Consider the following 18,721-nt stretch of genomic DNA (forward strand, 5'->3'; position numbering starts at 1 on the left):
AGTAAATTCGAGCTCTAACCACCTGAGCTATCTCGGCCCCACTTTTGAAGTCCTGGAATTTCGTTGTGATGTCCTGAGGTGTTACGTCCGCAGCCCCAGAATTTCTTCAGCCCACCCTCTCTCCTCCCCCAAGCAAGAACACTTCTCTCGTGTTAAAAAAATTGGGAATCAGGGCTGATTCGCTGTTCATCACCACACCTCAATATGAATTTATGAAATACCGGGAAATCAGTTTATTGCCAAGGAAGCAAGTGGGGAAGAGCCAGTGTGACTATTTGCAAGAAGAACTTACTCAATAATCTGCTCCGTACAGCGAAAACCATGTTCGTGTCCATTTTTCCGCTAGCCCAACTGTCAACAAAATTTTCACACTGAGTCTTATATTGTCAACTCGGATGGTCGTTGATCTGCTCCAGTTTGCAAACATTCTGTCACCAGTAGGAGAGATATCATTAGTTCACCGTGGAAACATCTTGCAATGATTGTTGCAGTTCCGTATCTGAAAAATCCACTAATGACTGTTTCTAACGATCAGATGGGCCACGCCGAGTTACGCGTGAAACCCCAGAAGCCGAATCGTCTTAGTGGAGATGTATCAACAAATGCGCTACTATAAATCCTCCGGCTCCTATACACCAAGTTAGGTACTACCAAATTCAAACGTGATCCAAAAATTCACACCGACTCAAGAAAAATTGACCATAAGCTGACCAAGCACCTGTGATCGTATTAAACTAGACACGCAGTCAGAAGGTCAAAGAGCGGTTTTAACTAATACCAAAACAATGAAGGTGCATTAACACAAAACGGAGTGAAGCTAGGACCCCCGTTGTAGAACACAACGAGAATAGAGGGAAGGAATGGACATCCATGGTGCGTAAATATTATGAAACAATAATGCGCTTTCCACGTCTGCTATCTCGAGTTGCCCTTTCCACATTTTATGACAAAAAGGTTGAATCCCCCTCCACTAGAACGGAACCTGTAAGCTGCAGCCAGTGAAAAAAAACGACAAACCTTCTATTTGTATCACTAGAACTATCAGCTAAGAATCAGTACTTCAAACGGTCTCGCAACAACAGTAATTCACTCATCCACAAGAACCACAGGACAATGTCTGAATCGTCGTGCCACAAAAACAAAGGCATAACTCAATCACTTAAATCAAGGAAGTCTGAAACTGAACCATTGTCGTTAAGGTCATAAACATGGATAGGGTGTTATTAATTCACCAGGCTGACAGTGTAATGAAAGAGTGAAAAAAACAATTCTGAGTCAGTATAACGCAACGGATGAAAACATTTTAGGGATAACAATAATCTGACAAGTAGTCCAAGACTGCCCTTCAGGAAAAGACAGGGAAATCAATAGTGCGTGCAGCAAGTAAAAAGCATATTTGCAACCCCTCACTAATAGTTTTTCATATAACAGTTAAGATGTCCTTTCGTGACTTTATCTCAAAAGTTGAACTATCAAATTTGGTTTCAATGTTGACCACGTGAGGGCATCTGGGCATTTAATTAGAAATATGTAGTGTGTGGCGAATAGGTTGAGTATTCCGGTGAAACTAGGGAGAATAACGCTCAGACGACTTCACTGTAACGTGTCAAAATTTGCAGAAATTTTTCTGAACACTCATTCCTGACTGCAATTTTGAAATTTCAGTTTCTACCGGAGAGGAGGCAAAAAATGCCGTTCCTAACATGTTCGAGGTTAAAATGGGAAGATTTTAGACCAGTTATGGTGAGCCTTAAACAACTGAAAAACAAGAGAATAGCATTTTTCGACTAGCCTCAGTATTGTATCGGGGAAAAAAGGGCAAACCGAGGCGGATACATTGACTTTTCTCTTCATTCAAAACTAATCTGGAAAAAGGTGAAACATCGCCAAGGGTCAATCCACAGGAACCAGTCTCCATGGTAACTAAATCAAGTGCCCTATGATTGACAAATTTAGAGACACGATATCTGTGTCAAACTCACCATGTAGCCGATCATGAGTAGTACTGAACAGCACTGAACAAGACGCGATAAAGCCGTTACCTCGACCGCCTCTGCATGTACACAGAACACAGTAGCTCCCTTACCCACCCACAAAGACACCCTATGAACCCACTGTTCTTACTGGGGGTCTTAATCCTAACTAACACGAATATAGCCTTAGCAATGTTGTGGAATGTAGGAAGCTCGGGTGCTCTGCTGGTCAGTGCACTGAAGATGTCACTTCGATTGGTGATGAAACGCTTGCAATCCAACTGCCAAGCTCGGCGAACAGACCAGCAACAAAACGAATATAGTCTTTATGAAACGATCAGTGATTCCAACCTCATTTGAATCAATTTTTCTACTCGAATGTACATTTTACCCAAGCAAGATAACTCGGCCTAAACATCCGATGAGCTATACACTGCCTCTGTCGGATGGAGTAACCTTCACGCTGAGTCGCATCAGAGTCTGAAAAATACCCCCATATAGCTTCTTTTCGAATGTGTACCAATTAATTAGGTTCTCTAGAGTGTGCGCATGGTAGTCTATTTCCGTTGGGCAGTGCTTTCCTCAGTTGTATCAGTGTTCGACTATCTTTGCTGCACTTCAACATTATTTTGATTATGCAAAGTCAGCAGCTATAAACGCCGCCGCTTGGGATGAAACACCCATTTTGAGGATGTGAAACTCTTTTCTGTACGATATTTCCGGCTCGTTTCTTCGAGAATGTTGATAGCTGACAAAATCGTCCCCTGACCATAGTGTTTTCCGTTTACAGGTTTTTTAAAGGGTTAGTGTACTACAACTCAATGAAGGTGAGCGATCAAATAAGTATTAATAACCACATCCATACTATCTGGGAAGATTTGCACTCATTAAAATTTTGTCCACGGATAGGCATACGAGTTCCTTCATTCAGATACTGTTTATAGAGACCACCTCACCTTCTGGCATCTCTTTTACCTGCTGACAGACTGTCACGTGAACCGCCTTCCTTGTCCAATGCGCCAATGTCCGTCAGTTGGACGGGCATGCCTGCGGTACATGATAACATAATGTTCGATGCTTTGATCTGTACTAAAGTGGACCGATGTTCGGTGGTGTATAGTTGTGCCAAAAGTACTCTTTGTGCTTATAGGGTCCAACGACGAATATGAACAGGTTGTATGAAACAACAAGCAGGGACTTATTTTTTAAAGTTTCACTTTTCGTTGAGTGCCAAAAACGGAATATGCTTGTCTTATTTCAGCCATTGGATTACGGCAAAATGATGGTATTTAAATCCTAGACTACTTCTCTAGAGGATGCTGCAATTGATTTAGGTGAATCCACTCCCAGGAACGCCATCTATCCTGGTAGACAGCTTGGGTCCCTTGTGACGAAAAAAATCAATATCGATGGATGCCACGAGGATCGTTGGTTGAAGCGGTTCACTGCTAGAAAAATATCGAAATCTATCGCACAGATTACTTAGTAAGCCTATTCGCCACCATCCCGGCAACCAAAAAAAGCGAAATTGTCTAGCTGAAGCTGCAGGATTTAGTACACCAGGTTAACGATGCCAGGGCACACCGATAATTTGCTCTAATCACTCTGTCGCACCATGAAGGTACTAGTTTCTCGAATCTGTAGTCTAGAGTTTGATCGCAAAGGAGAAACCATAAGCGATCACGTGGTTTCGTTCAGCAACTGACGTTTATCTCCATTTCCTGAATGTTCGACTCTCCCTTCAAGCTAAAAGTTTACCGTGGTTACATTTTAAATGTTGAATGATTCCAGATTATTTGATAGCTTAGCGTACTCTCAACAGTTCACGCCTCCTCTCGTTTTGTTTGGCACAACTCACCAATGGTTTAATGAACAAATGAATAATATTTACTAGTGTGTACACCGAAAAACTGAAACAGTTACATCTGTTTTTATACACCATATCACTGTCTACAACGTTCAAGGACTGGCTTCTCACGGAACTAGAATGACTAAGCGGCAATCATGGATAGGAGACTCCTCAACTGAATCCAACTGGATCTCTCGCTTATTACTGTCCGCTTCAACTAAATGTGCTGCACCAGGAAGCCTCATGTTTTAGCTGGTGCGATATTCGAAATGGTGCAATACATTGTCCAGGCGTAGCACACTACTTGTATCCAACGAATCATGACACGGCCTGATGAATCACACTCAGCTGAAGTAGACAATCCTAAACGAGAGATTTAGTTGGATTCAGTTGAGTCTCCTGTCGAGACCAAATTTCTGTGCAAATGAGGGTGTTTTTCGAAATCTGTCCAATTTGGGTTCAAATAAAATATTGAGGGGAAACCAGGAAGCCTCATGTTTTAGCTGGTGCGATATTCGAAATGGTGCAATACATTGTCCAGGCGTAGCACACTACTTGTATCCAACGAATCATGACACGGCCTGATGAATCACACTCAGCTGAAGTAGACAATCCTAAACGAGAGATTTAGTTGGATTCAGTTGAGTCTCCTGTCGAGACCAAATTTCTGTGCAAATGAGGGTGTTTTTCGAAATCTGTCCAATTTGGGTTCAAATAAAATATAGGGTTGAGGGGAACTCGGGGACTGCGCCTGCCTGAGAAGAGAATCAAAGCCGGTTGTGCACTATGGAATTTTTCGGCAACCTTGCGAGTAGTGTGCTACATAAAGTAGAATTCGTGTTCAAATCACTCTCGTTTGGACCTCCTTTTCCCGGGCAGCACACATCAAAACGAAAATGCAATGGACTCAACTTTTACTTATATTAGAGCTCATCTGGATTGAACCACCGACATGTGAGGCGAGTATATTATTTCAGCTACACTAGTATACGTTAAACCCACTCGAATTTTCACAGACGTGAAACTGACTTACCTCCCTTTTGTGATACTGAAGTTTGTCTGTGGAATCTGTAGGTAGTGTCGTATCAGAGCGCTTCTGGAGTTAAACAGAACTGTTACCTCAAAAACACGGCTCAATAAATGGAGGGCATTGATTAACTCATCCACTGGCTATAGCTATGCCAAACAATAAATGTTACCTAATCTAGAACAGAAACGGCAAGATTTCTTTTTATGGATTTGTCATAAAGTCACTTTCCTCTCGTATTCTGCATATATATGAAAAAACGATATGGTATGTGCCTAGCTAAAGTTATTTCATTCAGTTTACCGAGTCCGGTTGTTCATCTGATCCGTGGACGAGCAGGTACGCTCGAACTAATTCGGGTTCCCCACAATGAGCATTTCACCCAACATCAAAGCCTTCTGTGTCAACTGCTGTCCAGCTCGTGATAGTTGATCTCTGTATTATGCAAATAGCTATAGTTTATTCGTCAGCTCGTCTGACGTTAGGATGCGGGCCGATACCGTTGATCGATTAATGCCTGACCCATCTCTTTGCTTCCCAACCACCCTTACCGATTTGCGGGAAGCGCTAACCTGTGTTGTTCTCGCTTACGCATCGCAAACACACATTACCATCTAGTCATCCATGCATGGCGTATTCGACGGCGTTCAGTTATTTGACGGATGAGAAACACATACAAATCGTATTCACGTTTATCATGCGAGTGGGAACCGGGGAGGGGGGGCGTTTGACGAATAGGAAATGAAATCCCCCCTATCTGTCATTATTCCTTGGTTTACTGACATGATACGATAAACCGGTCTATTAGTGTGTGAATAATACGATTAATTCCGGTTAGCACTTCGGTTTGATTGACCGATTTCAATAAAGCGGCTATTCTTCACCATTCTCTAGTTAATTATTATGGGTATCACCATTGAGAAAGAAGTCACTGGAAAGACTAACGATGGTATTCACGTGGGATTTAACATATTCTGACAAATGATGACTTTGAATTTCGCATGTCAGCTTCCTGACTTATGGGGACGAGGTTATGCGAGATATACGACAACATTAGGTCATAGATGTCTCAAGCCGTTAACCCTGTTCAGAAATCGTCACACATGCTTTGGTAAATAGCTGTCCGTAAAAACGCTCGGTGCAATTTCCCAAAGCTTTTGGGTGAAACATGGCCAAATGTAACATGACAATTTTTCTAGTATTTCCCCAGATAGTAACCAACATTTATCCATGGTCACTTTCCTCGTCAGATTCAGCAAAACTGTTTCTTTGTTACAAGGCTTGGTCCGTAATGCGCGTAGTGGGGTTCGAATCTGGGTTTTATAGTAGATGTTAGGACAATTTCATGCTCAAATGGCTGAATGCGCCGTAAAATTCAAACTGGTCACCTATCTGTTGATGTGTATGCGCATAGACAAGCCTTTCGTAAACAGGCTGAATCATATTTTCTCCTGAAACTCCGGGAGTGCAGAAATGACAAACTATAATTTTTCCATCAGTCAACAAAACTAGTGAATTCAGGTTGAAAGAGAAGGCCAACTGTAGTATGCGTAACAATTCCTCTTGTTCTTTTCGTTGTATTATCGATCCACCATTTGTACCGCGCATATTTGCCTGGCTTTCAACCATCAGACAGAGTTAATGTTGATGATGTTGTGGGAATTCGTACGTTACAAAAAGACTGCACACTAGTGCTCTCTTGCACTATCGGTTGGACTGCAACAGTAAAAAAGGATCTCCGCTGCTTCTCTAATAAATTACGGACAAATTTCATTTAAAACTCCACAAATCGAGTCCTATCAGGCATGACAGGCGTTTATGTGTGTGAGAGCGACCAAATGGAGGCTCATCGTTATCTGTAGAACAACAGGCGACAAATACGGAGTTCTTGTATTTACGATACTCTTGCGTAAATGAGTTCCAGAGATTAGAAAACAATATGCATACAAAAGTGCATACGAACATCACAAGTTTTGAATTTGATTACTGAACCGTTCACTAGAAAATTTTATAGCTCATAAAACGATTCGGTCATAAACTTTTATGCTCGCTGATGTATAAATAGAGAGTACCTGAAGGATCCTTGAAGTTGCATTACATTGGTCGAAGAGAGTCTCAGTGTAAGAATGGGCCGCAAGGTATTGTCTACGTAGCTGACGCTTACTGGGATGCTGATCACATATGAAGGTTGTACTCGGTACGATTTGAATCAAAGCAGGATCCGGTACGATAGTTCGTCAAATATCCTAAACAAAACTCTAGCCCAAGGAATGATAGGCCCACTAATTGTGGTGGTGGTGGTCTCGGCTTTTATATGGCGCAAGCTAGGCAAGACTGATTAATTCTGATAGAATTGCAAAGCTTTTTAAAGCATTACCAGTACTAGGATTAAAGCATCCAACCTTACATTTGAGGCACTGAGTCTAATGACCAATTCGAACAGAGTAGACGGAACGACGAAGTTGCCTAATGACGCTGTCTCGTAAGTTCACATGCCTCCAAAACATCATGATTTTGCGAAAATCCTATAGAACGATGGCATATGTTCGGAGCGCAGTCATACGATGAATGAAATAAGAACAATCCTAGGGTTACTTCCAGGTGTTTTCGGATAAACAGTACTGAGCATCAACAGCTAATCAGTAATGCTTCAAAAATACTTCAAACCCTTTGACTAGTTACATGTTATGATGATTCTGAAGGGTGACTAAAACACACATTAATGTTTGAACTTGATCAGATGTCATGTGATCCAAGACGTGAGTTACCCAACAATACACTCTCACTTACAGGAGCTGAAGGGAAATCAGAATGTTGGTATACTCAAGCCAGACAAGGGATCCGGCGTTGTTGTCCTAAACAGAGCGGATTACGTGTTTGAAAGAAGCGCAGTCTTAGCCAATGCATCCGAATTTCTCCCATGTATTCAATCGGATAACCTTCTAATTGGGAAGAAACAAATTACTCGTAAGTTATACATTCTTCTATTGAATGGCTTCATCGCTCAGAATGACTTGAATATGCCTAAATCTGTTGATACTCACTTATTTCAGCTTTACGGGCTTCCTAAGCCGCATAAACCCATTGAGCCTAGTTCAGCTGTAAATGGCCCATCCTATCACCGGCTGGCTAAATTTTGCGTAGATATTCTCACAAACTACTGTTTGAAAGGTCTTGATGAATTTATATCCCACCCAGAACACGCTGATATCTCTGAAGAAATTGTGCTTTCATTCGACGTGCATTCATTCTTTACCAACCCTCCCCTTAATGAATGTGTGGATATTTTGAGCGATTAGATGGGGTCCAAGTTCCTTCAAACCTCTCGTCCTCACTCCTAAGGATGTCATTTCACTCTGTACTAAGAATATCACTTTTTATTTTGAGAGGTCCAGCTATAAGGCTTTTAATGATGTTGCCATTGAGAGCCTTTGAAGCCAACCCTAGCTAACATTTTTATGGATATGGTGATATTTTACTCATCACGAACAGTAAGATGCAGGCTGAACACCTGCCTTGTGTTAGTTCTCTCCACCAAAACATTTCTTTCACCTGTGAAATTGAGGGGAACAAAAAGCCTCCTTTCTTGGATGTTTTGATCCCCAGAAATATGGGTGATACCACGTCTCGCTCTACGTATCAGAAACCAATGCTCACTGAACAGTACCGCAACTTTACTAGTTACTGTCCGCTACAGCACGTACATGCATTGGTGGTGACTTCATTTCATAGGGCCAGACATATTTGTATTTCACCTGCACTCGTGGAGCAAAGGTGCATTGGAGTCACACAACTACTCTTACCGCTTCATCGAATGTCATGTGGCTTCGAGTGGTAAACTGAGCGTTTCATTCACAGCACCACTATTATCATGATTAGCATGATATCAGTGTTCAACACCGATCCTTCACTGCCGTACGACCATGATTTATTTGAAAGCCTAATTGTGAAGAAAAGAAAGAAAGTGCACGGGGAAGGGAATTAGTGCTAGCTTACCACAATCATTCCGAGGCGCTATACCTCCAGACATTCACTCAGGCGGTCTGGACAGAAACTGACAACAAGAAGGCCACTGACATCGGTTGGCAGCCATATCTTATAGTGTTTCCAAACAGGCGCAGTAGGGATCACGCGGTCCCTATCCTGGAAGGCGATTAGCACCGACAGCACCTAAGCGTTTCATGATCCCCTTCATACTCCTCTACTAAGTCAAGGGTTGGGCAATTATTTGCTTACGCCACTCTGGATTGGGCATGGAAAACAGTGCTCTCTTCGGCCAACGATGGTTCGGCATACTCAACACATGTCCCAACCAACGCAGCTTCTGGTGCTGGACGCATTCTTCAATGGAAGTAGCCATTACACAACCGAAAACGCGCTTTCTCTAGAAACTAGTAAACTCCACACCCACCGGGAGAATGGCAGAGAAGCTCGCCATGATTATAATAACTGCCGATATGTTGTACCAAGTAATTGCTCTCCTTGCATTTGACGCAGTACATGCATACCGGATTCCTACTAGTCAGGACACACCCACCAAAGAACTGCGCTGAGTTGCAAGGCGTCAGAACTCGAATGCAACGTACTGGATAATGTATATCCAGAAAGGTGGTAGGTATGATTTTATTTGCCTCAGATGCAGATTCCCGAAGCGATATTGCTCGATGACAACTAAGTAGTGTTTAGGAAGTCTGAATTACTTTGAATAGATCAGCTTTACCCCTTTTATTTAATTATGCATATTAAAAGGAGTTCCAGGCAACAGGGCAGCTGGACGGGGCGCAATCTCGGTCCCCAAACCGTGGCTCTTTCAGTCGTGCACATTCCGACCGATGCATGACTGTACAAACCCTGCTAAACGTCCACGGAAGCAACTTGCACTAGAGCCTGCATAGTGAATAACACAAAGTGATCGAACACCATACACCCTTACAGGATATGTCATTAGTCAAAGCTTTACACAGTGAATATGTCCTCCTTATTTATGTGGATGAAAAAGGTCTGGAGGCATTCACGTCTTCCAGACTCCCCCATGCACCACCCCGCCGTCCATAAGCAAACCACCGCAGAAACGGTCTAAAATCATTTTCCTTTGGAAACCATTCTCTCTTGGAAGGCACAATTCCTCAGTGACCGAAATCAAATGATTCGCCGCACGCTTACAGTAAATACGATTTTCATATTAACTAAGCGATGAATGATAGTACTGTTAGATTACTGTTACCTCATAGAAGATATCTCCTACAAGTAAAATCGTTCAGAACTCAACATGAACGTTTGTTTGATCACGGTTGATCTCTGCCTCACTTAGGGAAAATCTGTCATGCCTTCAAACAGGGAATACATCTTTGTCATTCATAAGAGCTGATTTGTCGGCTTTTGTTCCCTTCAGTTCATTATGTGCATAGCCGGGATTCCTAACGAACGATATCACCGGCTGCTCAATTGATTCTGATCCGGGTGGCCACGCAACACTTAGTAGCGCTCTTAATATCCCAAGTGTTTTCTCTTCTTCCATCCCTGCCATCTGGGTAACCAGAACAAAAAGTGTTCAAATGTAACACCCTTCAGGCTCGTAGATGTCACCCACCTGAGGGATGCACGAGGTCTGATATACTTCAACGTTGCCCAAACCCAGACAAAAACAGTCAAGATGCAGAGTTTGGGTTAGAACTATGAACCTTCCAGCGTGCAATTCGGCGCATTACCTACCAAACTATCGCGAGGTCGGCCATCCTCCCAACCATAGTGGGAATATTTATTTTATTCACTACATATTGTAACTTACCTGGTGCCACGAAATTATAGTCACATATTCAGCGATGATGACTTACAGGAGCCAGCGTCATTTAAGCGGTGGTAAGGAGATTTGCAGATGAAACTTACCAGTCAAAATGACATTTTATTTGTGTATTTCCAGCCCTATATTTACCTGTCCCCCACGTTACGCTTACTTCGCCTCGCTCCGCAAGAAACATCATCAACTTCACGTAAGGGTGCCAAAATATCGATACAGCTCTTGCATGGTGTTCATAACCTCGGTCCGACCGTTCCAAAAGCTGCTAAATTAAAATCACTCAGAAGTGAATACCCTTGGTAGAATTTCACCATCAGCTTATGCAACAGCGCATGCAAAACTCTCATGTTCGAAAACTGCCCTAGGTAAGTTATTCGATAAAAGTCCGTAAACCCACACAGAATTCCTGATCTTCTTTCTTGTTATTTGTAGTGAGCAAATTCAGGCTTTCCGCGTTAAATTGAATTTGTTTACTTTCGCGCTAATCAGCTACGCAATCTGTTTGCCACTAAGAGATCTAAAAAGGATTGGCCTGTAAGGTGGGGACATCTGGGTGGTACAATGACCAAAATGAATCATTCCAATCCATACTTTAACGAGGGGAGTTGGCAGAAGCCGTTTTCATCTTCGTTATGAAGACTGCTCATGGATCCTGAGTTTTTATTCGTCATACGGAATGCACAGATTTTTTTTCATTTTCGCGTCAATGAACGTGTTAAGTAGAAACGTGAAGCTTGCTAGTAGCTTGGCAGAGAAAGCATTTAACTGCATCTTGAGAACGGTTGTCTTACACCCGGATCACAGTGACTGGCATCGGACACAGTCTGCATCATAGAACGCAGCAGATGGCCACGTGGCCTACTGACCACATGCACACTGACACACGCTGATTGGTGGGCAGACATGAGACCAAACACGTGCCGAGTATTCGCCCCCTTTAGCCGCAGTATCTTGAAACAACCAATCACATAATGTCTGATCTTTGAAAGCAGAGTCTGGATGTGACTTGCTTTGGGTCAGGGGATAATGTGTTGATACCTATAAAAGGATATCTGAAAACCCTGTAAACTAGGCCTTTCCGATTGCTACACCCTGCTTTGATTACTTGCTGTTAGTCCCACCAAACATTTGCCCGTGCAGTACCCGATACCACCAACCGCCTCAATCAACTGGACAGTTCGCTGGTGATCCAAAGATGTTCGCACCTACTGGAAGGTCAGTGGAGCCTGTTGTGAAGACGAATTGTACTCTAGCCTATATCGATAATGGTCAGGATCAGGAGAATGAACTGATATGCATGAAACCACCGCGTACAAAGCCACGGAAACCGCTAACACAAATGGATTGTAACCAAACTCCAGTCACGGTAACCTCCAGTTTGTCGTTAAAACAAGAAAAGAAAACTGATCGGAAGGATATATGTTCTACGCGGAAACGGACAGGCTTAGCGCCTGAATCATCCCCCAGAACTGGTTACGTGTCTCGTCGGAACGAAAGAGAAAGAAACCGCGTCAAACTTCTCAACATGGGATTTGAGCGTCTTCGTGCTGTGGTGCCAAGTCGTTCAGGAGAACAGTTAAGCAAGATTTCCACACTTCGAAAAGCCATTTGGTACATAGAACACTTGGATCGAGTACTGCACGGGCAAGATAAAGTCTATCTGGACGAGTCCACTGTGAACATCAGTTCGTCTGGACTGAGCAAAAAGAAGCTTTATGAAACGGATAGCTCAACGGATTCGTCAAGGACTTCTAGGACTATTCAGCTTGGTGTACAGGGTGTAGCGACTGGACTGGCCTCCTGGTCTGGCCCCGAGAGCATTGCAAAGCCTAACACAGGTGTCGGGGTCAGACCAGTCAAACAGAAACCACTTTCGCCCATATTCCCTCCACACTGGGGTAACAACAATGGGTCAAGCGAGACAACATCGTCTTCGACTCCACGAACTTTGGATCGTCTCACAAAACTCCCGCAATTCCAGCTTCCATGTACAAATCACGACAGGTCGCAACAAGAATCTGGTTACGCTAGCCTCAGCACAAGTAGTCGTTTTCTTACTCCTGTCACAACATCAACAGTGTCACCAAGAAAGCATCTCCTGGCTTCGTTAGAAAGCTTTAGCAGCTTGTTCCCATACTACACGGATATTCTAAATCAACCAAGTTCTGAGGTACTCAACTTGACTCAGCCACAAACGCATTGGTCACATAGAAAAACATGACTTGACAATGGGTCCTGGCCAAGGTAGTTAATTCTGGTAAGTCACCCATTTTTTGTCTTGGCTTAGTTGTGTGATTGACCATTTGTGGTGTTGGGAGGAACTTTCGGGGACATTCTGAGTTCACACCGGAATGACTTACCCACCTGTTCGTCAAGGTGCCACGTGTCCTGGCGATGTCGCGTGCCCTGCCAGACGGGACGTGCACCAACACCTCACCAGACTTCCTGGTCTGTAAGACTGGCAGATTTTAAAAGAAAATCCGGTGTGAACATGGGAATTTGGCTCAAAAACGTCGTTCCCTACCCTTTCCAATGTTACATTATTATTTTTAAGGTATCCCTACATTCTCTTGGTTGAATGCGCCCCCGAGATTTTCGCATCTCACGGTCCTCTAGTATGATTTCTAGTCAATTTAAACCACTAATGGCAAATTTGAGGTAAATTACAATATTTTCAAGAGTTGAAACCAGCCCCTTAGTTCATTTGCATTTGTACTCCAGTATCATGTTTTCATGCAATATCAGCATCTCTGAAGGAACTATTTCCCCATTTCCAGCATTATTTCCAAGGACATGTTTTGAGGAGGATGAATTTCGGTTTGGACAGCTTCTTGATAAGGCTCAAACAGATACCCGGGTATCAGATGTCCGGAAGAAAGATCACCCGTAATTGAAGCTCCGAGAATAAACTTCACTGCGACCTAATCCCATGCCGCACCGGTGCCGGAATTTTCGCCATCGTTTTATTTATATCCCCTCATTGATTATTTGTTCATTTTTCAATTTGTGAATACACTGCTTGACATTTTATCCAACCGTGAAGTTCGTTTCATTGGTCAGATCTGGGACGGTAGTCATTGATAACGGTCTGTTATGAACTTGTATAGATGATAAGCGTATGTTGGTGGTGTGTGGAGATTTGTGATTTTGCAATTCAGATTTCCTTCTGTAGTAAAGTTAGTCTGCACTGGAAAGCTAAAACGCTCTGTAAAGTTGATTCACTCTTGAGGAAATTTTTTAATTATAAGGTCAAAGCAGCGTAGTGGAATAGGTTTTTGTAACCCGACGTTTCGGTTTCCGTGGGTGACCTTTTCCAAGCATTTCTACGATCAACTGAATACGAGTCAAATGCAGCGACATTTGGGCCCGCTACCGTGTCTTATGATTGGTGCAACTCTGTGATCAGCTGGCAGTCAGATTGGGTCGGCTGTGCGCATCTCACGAAAATCCAGTATGGACGACCTCTGGTCTGTTAGTCTGAACACTGTCATTCAGTCACGAGCGGCATCAGTGTGAGTCAGATTGGGTCGGCTGTGCGCATCTCACGAAAATCCAGTATGGACGACCTCTGGTCTGTTAGTCTGAACACTGTTATTCAGTCACGAGCGGCTGGTCATCAGTGTGATTAACTCACGCTTCGGCAGGCAGATAATAGGGGCAGTTGCGTATCATGGTGGAATGCATTTGACTTGATGTGTGGAAAAATGATTTCGGAATGGAGACATTGTTAGGACAAAAGTCTCAGTTTATTTCGTGACATCCCTTACAATCAACCAGATTTAAGTACTTTTTGGAAAAAAACTATACTTTTACTGTTATGCCAGGGCACATTAATCCGAAACCAAACCTGTGTAGTACCTCTGTTCCTCCTAAAGAACATAGTTCCCAAAATATTGTCGGGAAATGGTTTGATCAGGATTCCAAGGGAGCTCCAAACCTTTCACACATGTAGCACACGGTGATCTATTTTGAGGACTAGGGTGTCTTGGTATGTACTGCAGGAAGATAGTGTCTCCGGTGACAGACTACAATGGTTCGTTTAGCTATTTCAAGATGCAACGCATCCCGTTCAATTAGTCACCTTGAGTGCATTTTACTGATGTATTCCAGAAGAGACCAATTTGTGATCGGTATTTTGAAATGGTCCCTTGAAAGGACTCAATCATGCAAGTGTGCCCTTTTGGAGAGGCTACTATTTTAGATGGTCTTTTTTGTACTAGAATGAATTAAAGTTTTCCTTTAAGGAATGTTTGTCGTAGGGTCTAATCCAATGTAGCCTTATTCGGTGGGTTCTGGTAACCTTAAATACCAAGTAAAATTTCATGGGATCCAGCAGAGGCCAACTCATGTGAATGGTATCTTTTACAAGGGAAAAAGGGGAGACATGGCGTTCAGTATACCAGTGGTTGGATACTTAATTCATGTCACATTAAATAAACACCAAAAGTGAGACTTCTGCATCTTGTTATTCATGGGGAGGTAACTTTGAGCGGCCAGGGACAGTTAGAGTGATCTTTATTACTGGTTGCAAAAAAGTGTATCGCTTTTTATCCTTAGCCCACAAGATACCAGAAGATTAGCTGTAGTCAAGGAAGAAGCGTGTGAGCGGGAGTGTCAGTTTCGATCATCTGCCTGTATTTAGTAAAGGCTCTATAAAATAAATAACGAAGCATCATCCGTTATCCCAAGTTTAATTTTTGATGTGTATTGGGACCGTTTAACAAGTGCATATACTGTCTATGGATAAAAGGCACAAACTAAAGAACGATGTACCAAAAGTCTGGTCGTGCGAAAGGTGCACTCTAAACTCCATTTTTTGAAGTAACACCCCACTCATATGGTTGACGAGAACCCTTCGACAACCCACGATCATTTTTCCCTTTTTTCGGCCTTTTCCAGTGGGCGAAACTTTTGAGTTTCAGATTGATGTTAAAATGAGCTTATTTCGCGAATTTCCACACAAGTTGGGTTGAAGTAGCGCATAAAGTTAACGGAAACTGGCGGAGTGTACCTACGTGATGAGCTCTAAAGAGAAAATCGATCGTGGACTGTCGAGTAGAAAGAAGCCTTATAGGTGGAGCTTCTTCAAGAAAAAACACTGCTATGAGTAGAATATAATGTCAACTGAAACACGAGGCGACCTTTTTACAGCACATGCAGTTAAAGAATATCATGAACGGAATAAAGAAGTGGGTACGAAGTAGGTAACACAGAATACCTCTTTCATGGTATAGAAATTGCTGTAAAAAAAGTTCGGGATGTTTCATGGCGGGAATCAATGATTTATTTCAGAAGATTTCACCGCTTGAAAAATTGATTTTAGAAAGTACACCAGGTTTTTTTGGAAGGGGGGAGCGCAGAACTTCATTATTTTGTGTCTTGTTTACTTGGCACGTCTTGTTTTATTCAAAAAATAAGTTTTGAAAAGCGAAGCTCGTTTTGTCAAATAAGCCTTTGTGCGACGACAACCCCCAATACCATCATGTTGTGGGTGTGACGCAAGACATATTTTTTCTTCATTCTGAACATGAAGAAGCCTGCCTTTGCTACAAAAAAGTGGGTAACTGGAATGAAAAAAGTGAGAAGCTCATATGTGAGGCAGTAGATAGTGACATATTACCCAGACATAACGAGCGCGGAAATTCAACTGTTGTATCAGGAATTTCCAGAAACTTCTGGCTCGGAGACACAGAGCCATGTTATGATATCAGACAACTTGTGCTTACCTGGGGGTAATAGGCTGGACGTTAAATATCTAGGTCACGAAATTGCTAGTGAGTGTTGGGTTTACAACCAAGCCGATGGCGCATGATAAACTATCAGATCTAGAGAACGGAGGCCTTTAGATTTCTTTTTTCAGGCAGCCTTGGAATTGGGATCGCTTTAATTTATTCATTTACTAGAATATGGGGTGGCCAAAGATATCCGTATACGGCATTTCCAACTAATTCCGTCGAAGATTCAAACAGTCCGTGAAAACTGAGCTTCGAATTTCCCTACCATTTGCTGCGTTCCTGCAAGATTCCGGAAATTTCCCGCTGCGCGGAAACCCGATGATAACCAACTCACATCACAGCAAACACCAAGATAACCAGTACGGTTGGACATATTTGTAGCCGTGTTTCACAGTTGTCCACGAGGTATACCCGAATACAAATAACGTAATGGACCCAGCCGTTCTTTTAAATGACAGATATGCGTACTTATTAATGAATAAGGCCAAAATGGTCGTCCAATTTTTATCCGACGTTGTAGGACAGTGCACCAAGTAGTAAGCAACCCGTTGGGGCTAGGTCGACGCGCAATTTATTTTCATAACGGTTGGACACCTTCGGTTCTAACGAGTAAAGTCATTAGTGAGTTGAGTCCTTTGGATCCACGTGCAGAACTGGATTCAGTCGTATGAGCAAAATTTAATCCAGTTCTGGCTCGTGGTGCGGTCATTTTCGGTTGAGTTATTCGGGGATTCGCGCCAGACTGAAGCATATTGGACAAGGAGGGGAGGGATGAGACAATGTAATTACTCAGGCACATGGTGGACAGTGAGTGAAATTGTTGGACAGATGTGACGTCCGCGTTCAGATGTATGTTATGATCTTGACCTGACCAGATTGCTCAGTTTGCGCTCATCGAAATTCCCCACTGAGCAAATGGAGAGAGAGAGGGATTCAAACTTCACGTTAATTCTTCTGCTTGGTCAGCGAGCTGGATGTTTCATTACATAGCTTTCCATCTGTGCTCTTATTTTAAGATCACCAGCCCGAATCGTCAAATGAACTGAATTGTTTCGAAGTTTCTAGGTTTGGTGAAGAACTGGACTGAATCTTGAAGAAAGTAAAACAATTGTGTCCGTTGAAAACAATCGGGAGACTGCAGGCTAGCAGCAAGCAACGAAGTAATCCTCTGTGCAGTCCAGGTAGACAATCTAAATTTTTTCCAAGGCGGAAGCAACCCATGAAATGAATCTTACCACTCGAAGCCACAGAACACTACCGTGTCTCTGAAGCGTGATGCGGAAGCGTTTCTAGAGTGGGAGATGCAGAATTCGAAATATGATTACCGCCGCCGATCCCCTCTAATCTCTCCGCTCCCATTAGGCCACTTACTCGACATTTTGAGCGTGTTGTTCAACGTACAGTTTCGTCAACAGAACCTCACACAACTTTATGATGTGTTCTGAGAGGAGATCCAACAGAGAAATACCAACAACAACAATTGTTCCTTATCGAAACCCAAAGAACGACGGAAATGTTATAAAACTTCCCAAATTTACAGTAAGATCACAGGAACCTATTGGTACCGACTGAGTTAGCAGCCAACCCGTCACGATGTTTGCATAACACAAGCAACTAGTAGTGACCGTAGAACTGTTGGGTTAGCACATAGTAGTTGTGATAGACTAAATATTTTACAGATCATTTGTGTATGTCACAGAATAGTCATTAGGTCAGTCGACTTTATTATTCTTATTATTATTCTTATTATTATTATTCTCAATGGCATAACATCAGTATTCAAAACTGATGCCTCGCTGCCGTATGACCATAATTTATTTGAAAGTCTTGCTGTGAAGAAAGGATTAAAAATGAATGGAGACGTTACTTGGTGTTAGCCGAACACAATCATTCCGAGGTACCTATAGCTCCAGATACTCATTCAGGCAATATGGATGGAAACTGACAAGAACGCCACTGAGATCAGTTAGCAACCATATGTTGCAGCATGTGCAATCCTGCACGTTGGGATCAAGCGGAATTCACTCTCGAAGGCAAGTAGCACCCACAGCACCCAGGCCTTTCGTACTCTCTTTCACAGCCTTCTACTGTGTCAAAAGTTGCCCAATAAAGCACTAACTCCATTCCGAATTAACACGAAAATCAGCACTTTCTTCGGCAAACGGCTGTTCAGCGTGCATGATACATGGTCCGCCCACAACAGCCTCTAGTGCTGGACAGATTCTTCGATTGAAATCCTTGTCCCGCAACTGAAGACTTCTTTTTTTAATTCCCCCGATGCGGATTCGTCAGGGCATCCATGTTTCGAGATGGCAAATTCTTTTAACAAAAATGTGTAAA

General features: G+C 42.8%; 3 protein-coding genes across 3 annotated transcripts; 2 read left to right on the forward strand and 1 right to left on the reverse strand.

Moving 5' to 3' along the window:
- Window positions 1–478: 478 nt before the first annotated feature.
- On the forward strand, window positions 479–9,205 carry T265_07553 (hypothetical protein; the record flags this gene model as incomplete). Its single annotated transcript, XM_009173103.1, has 3 exons — window positions 479–592; window positions 8,789–8,983; window positions 9,059–9,205. 3 exons carry the CDS (start codon window positions 479–481, stop codon window positions 9,203–9,205), a joined length of 456 nt encoding a protein of 151 aa, XP_009171367.1.
- Window positions 9,054–18,505, reverse strand: T265_07554 (hypothetical protein; the record flags this gene model as incomplete). The annotated part of the gene is made up of 3 exons (XM_009173104.1): window positions 9,054–9,233; window positions 13,007–13,096; window positions 18,407–18,505. The coding sequence occupies 3 exons, from the start codon at window positions 18,503–18,505 to the stop codon at window positions 9,054–9,056; spliced, it is 369 nt and encodes a 122-aa protein (XP_009171368.1).
- On the forward strand, window positions 11,842–13,675 carry T265_07555 (hypothetical protein; the record flags this gene model as incomplete). Its single annotated transcript, XM_009173105.1, has 2 exons — window positions 11,842–12,867; window positions 13,424–13,675. One exon carries the CDS (start codon window positions 11,842–11,844, stop codon window positions 12,865–12,867), a length of 1,026 nt encoding a protein of 341 aa, XP_009171369.1.
- Window positions 18,506–18,721: the final 216 nt, after the last annotated feature.

Source organism: Opisthorchis viverrini (genome assembly GCF_000715545.1).
Source record: "Opisthorchis viverrini unplaced genomic scaffold opera_v5_174, whole genome shotgun sequence".
Classification (NCBI taxonomy): Eukaryota; Metazoa; Platyhelminthes; class Trematoda; order Opisthorchiida; family Opisthorchiidae; genus Opisthorchis; species Opisthorchis viverrini.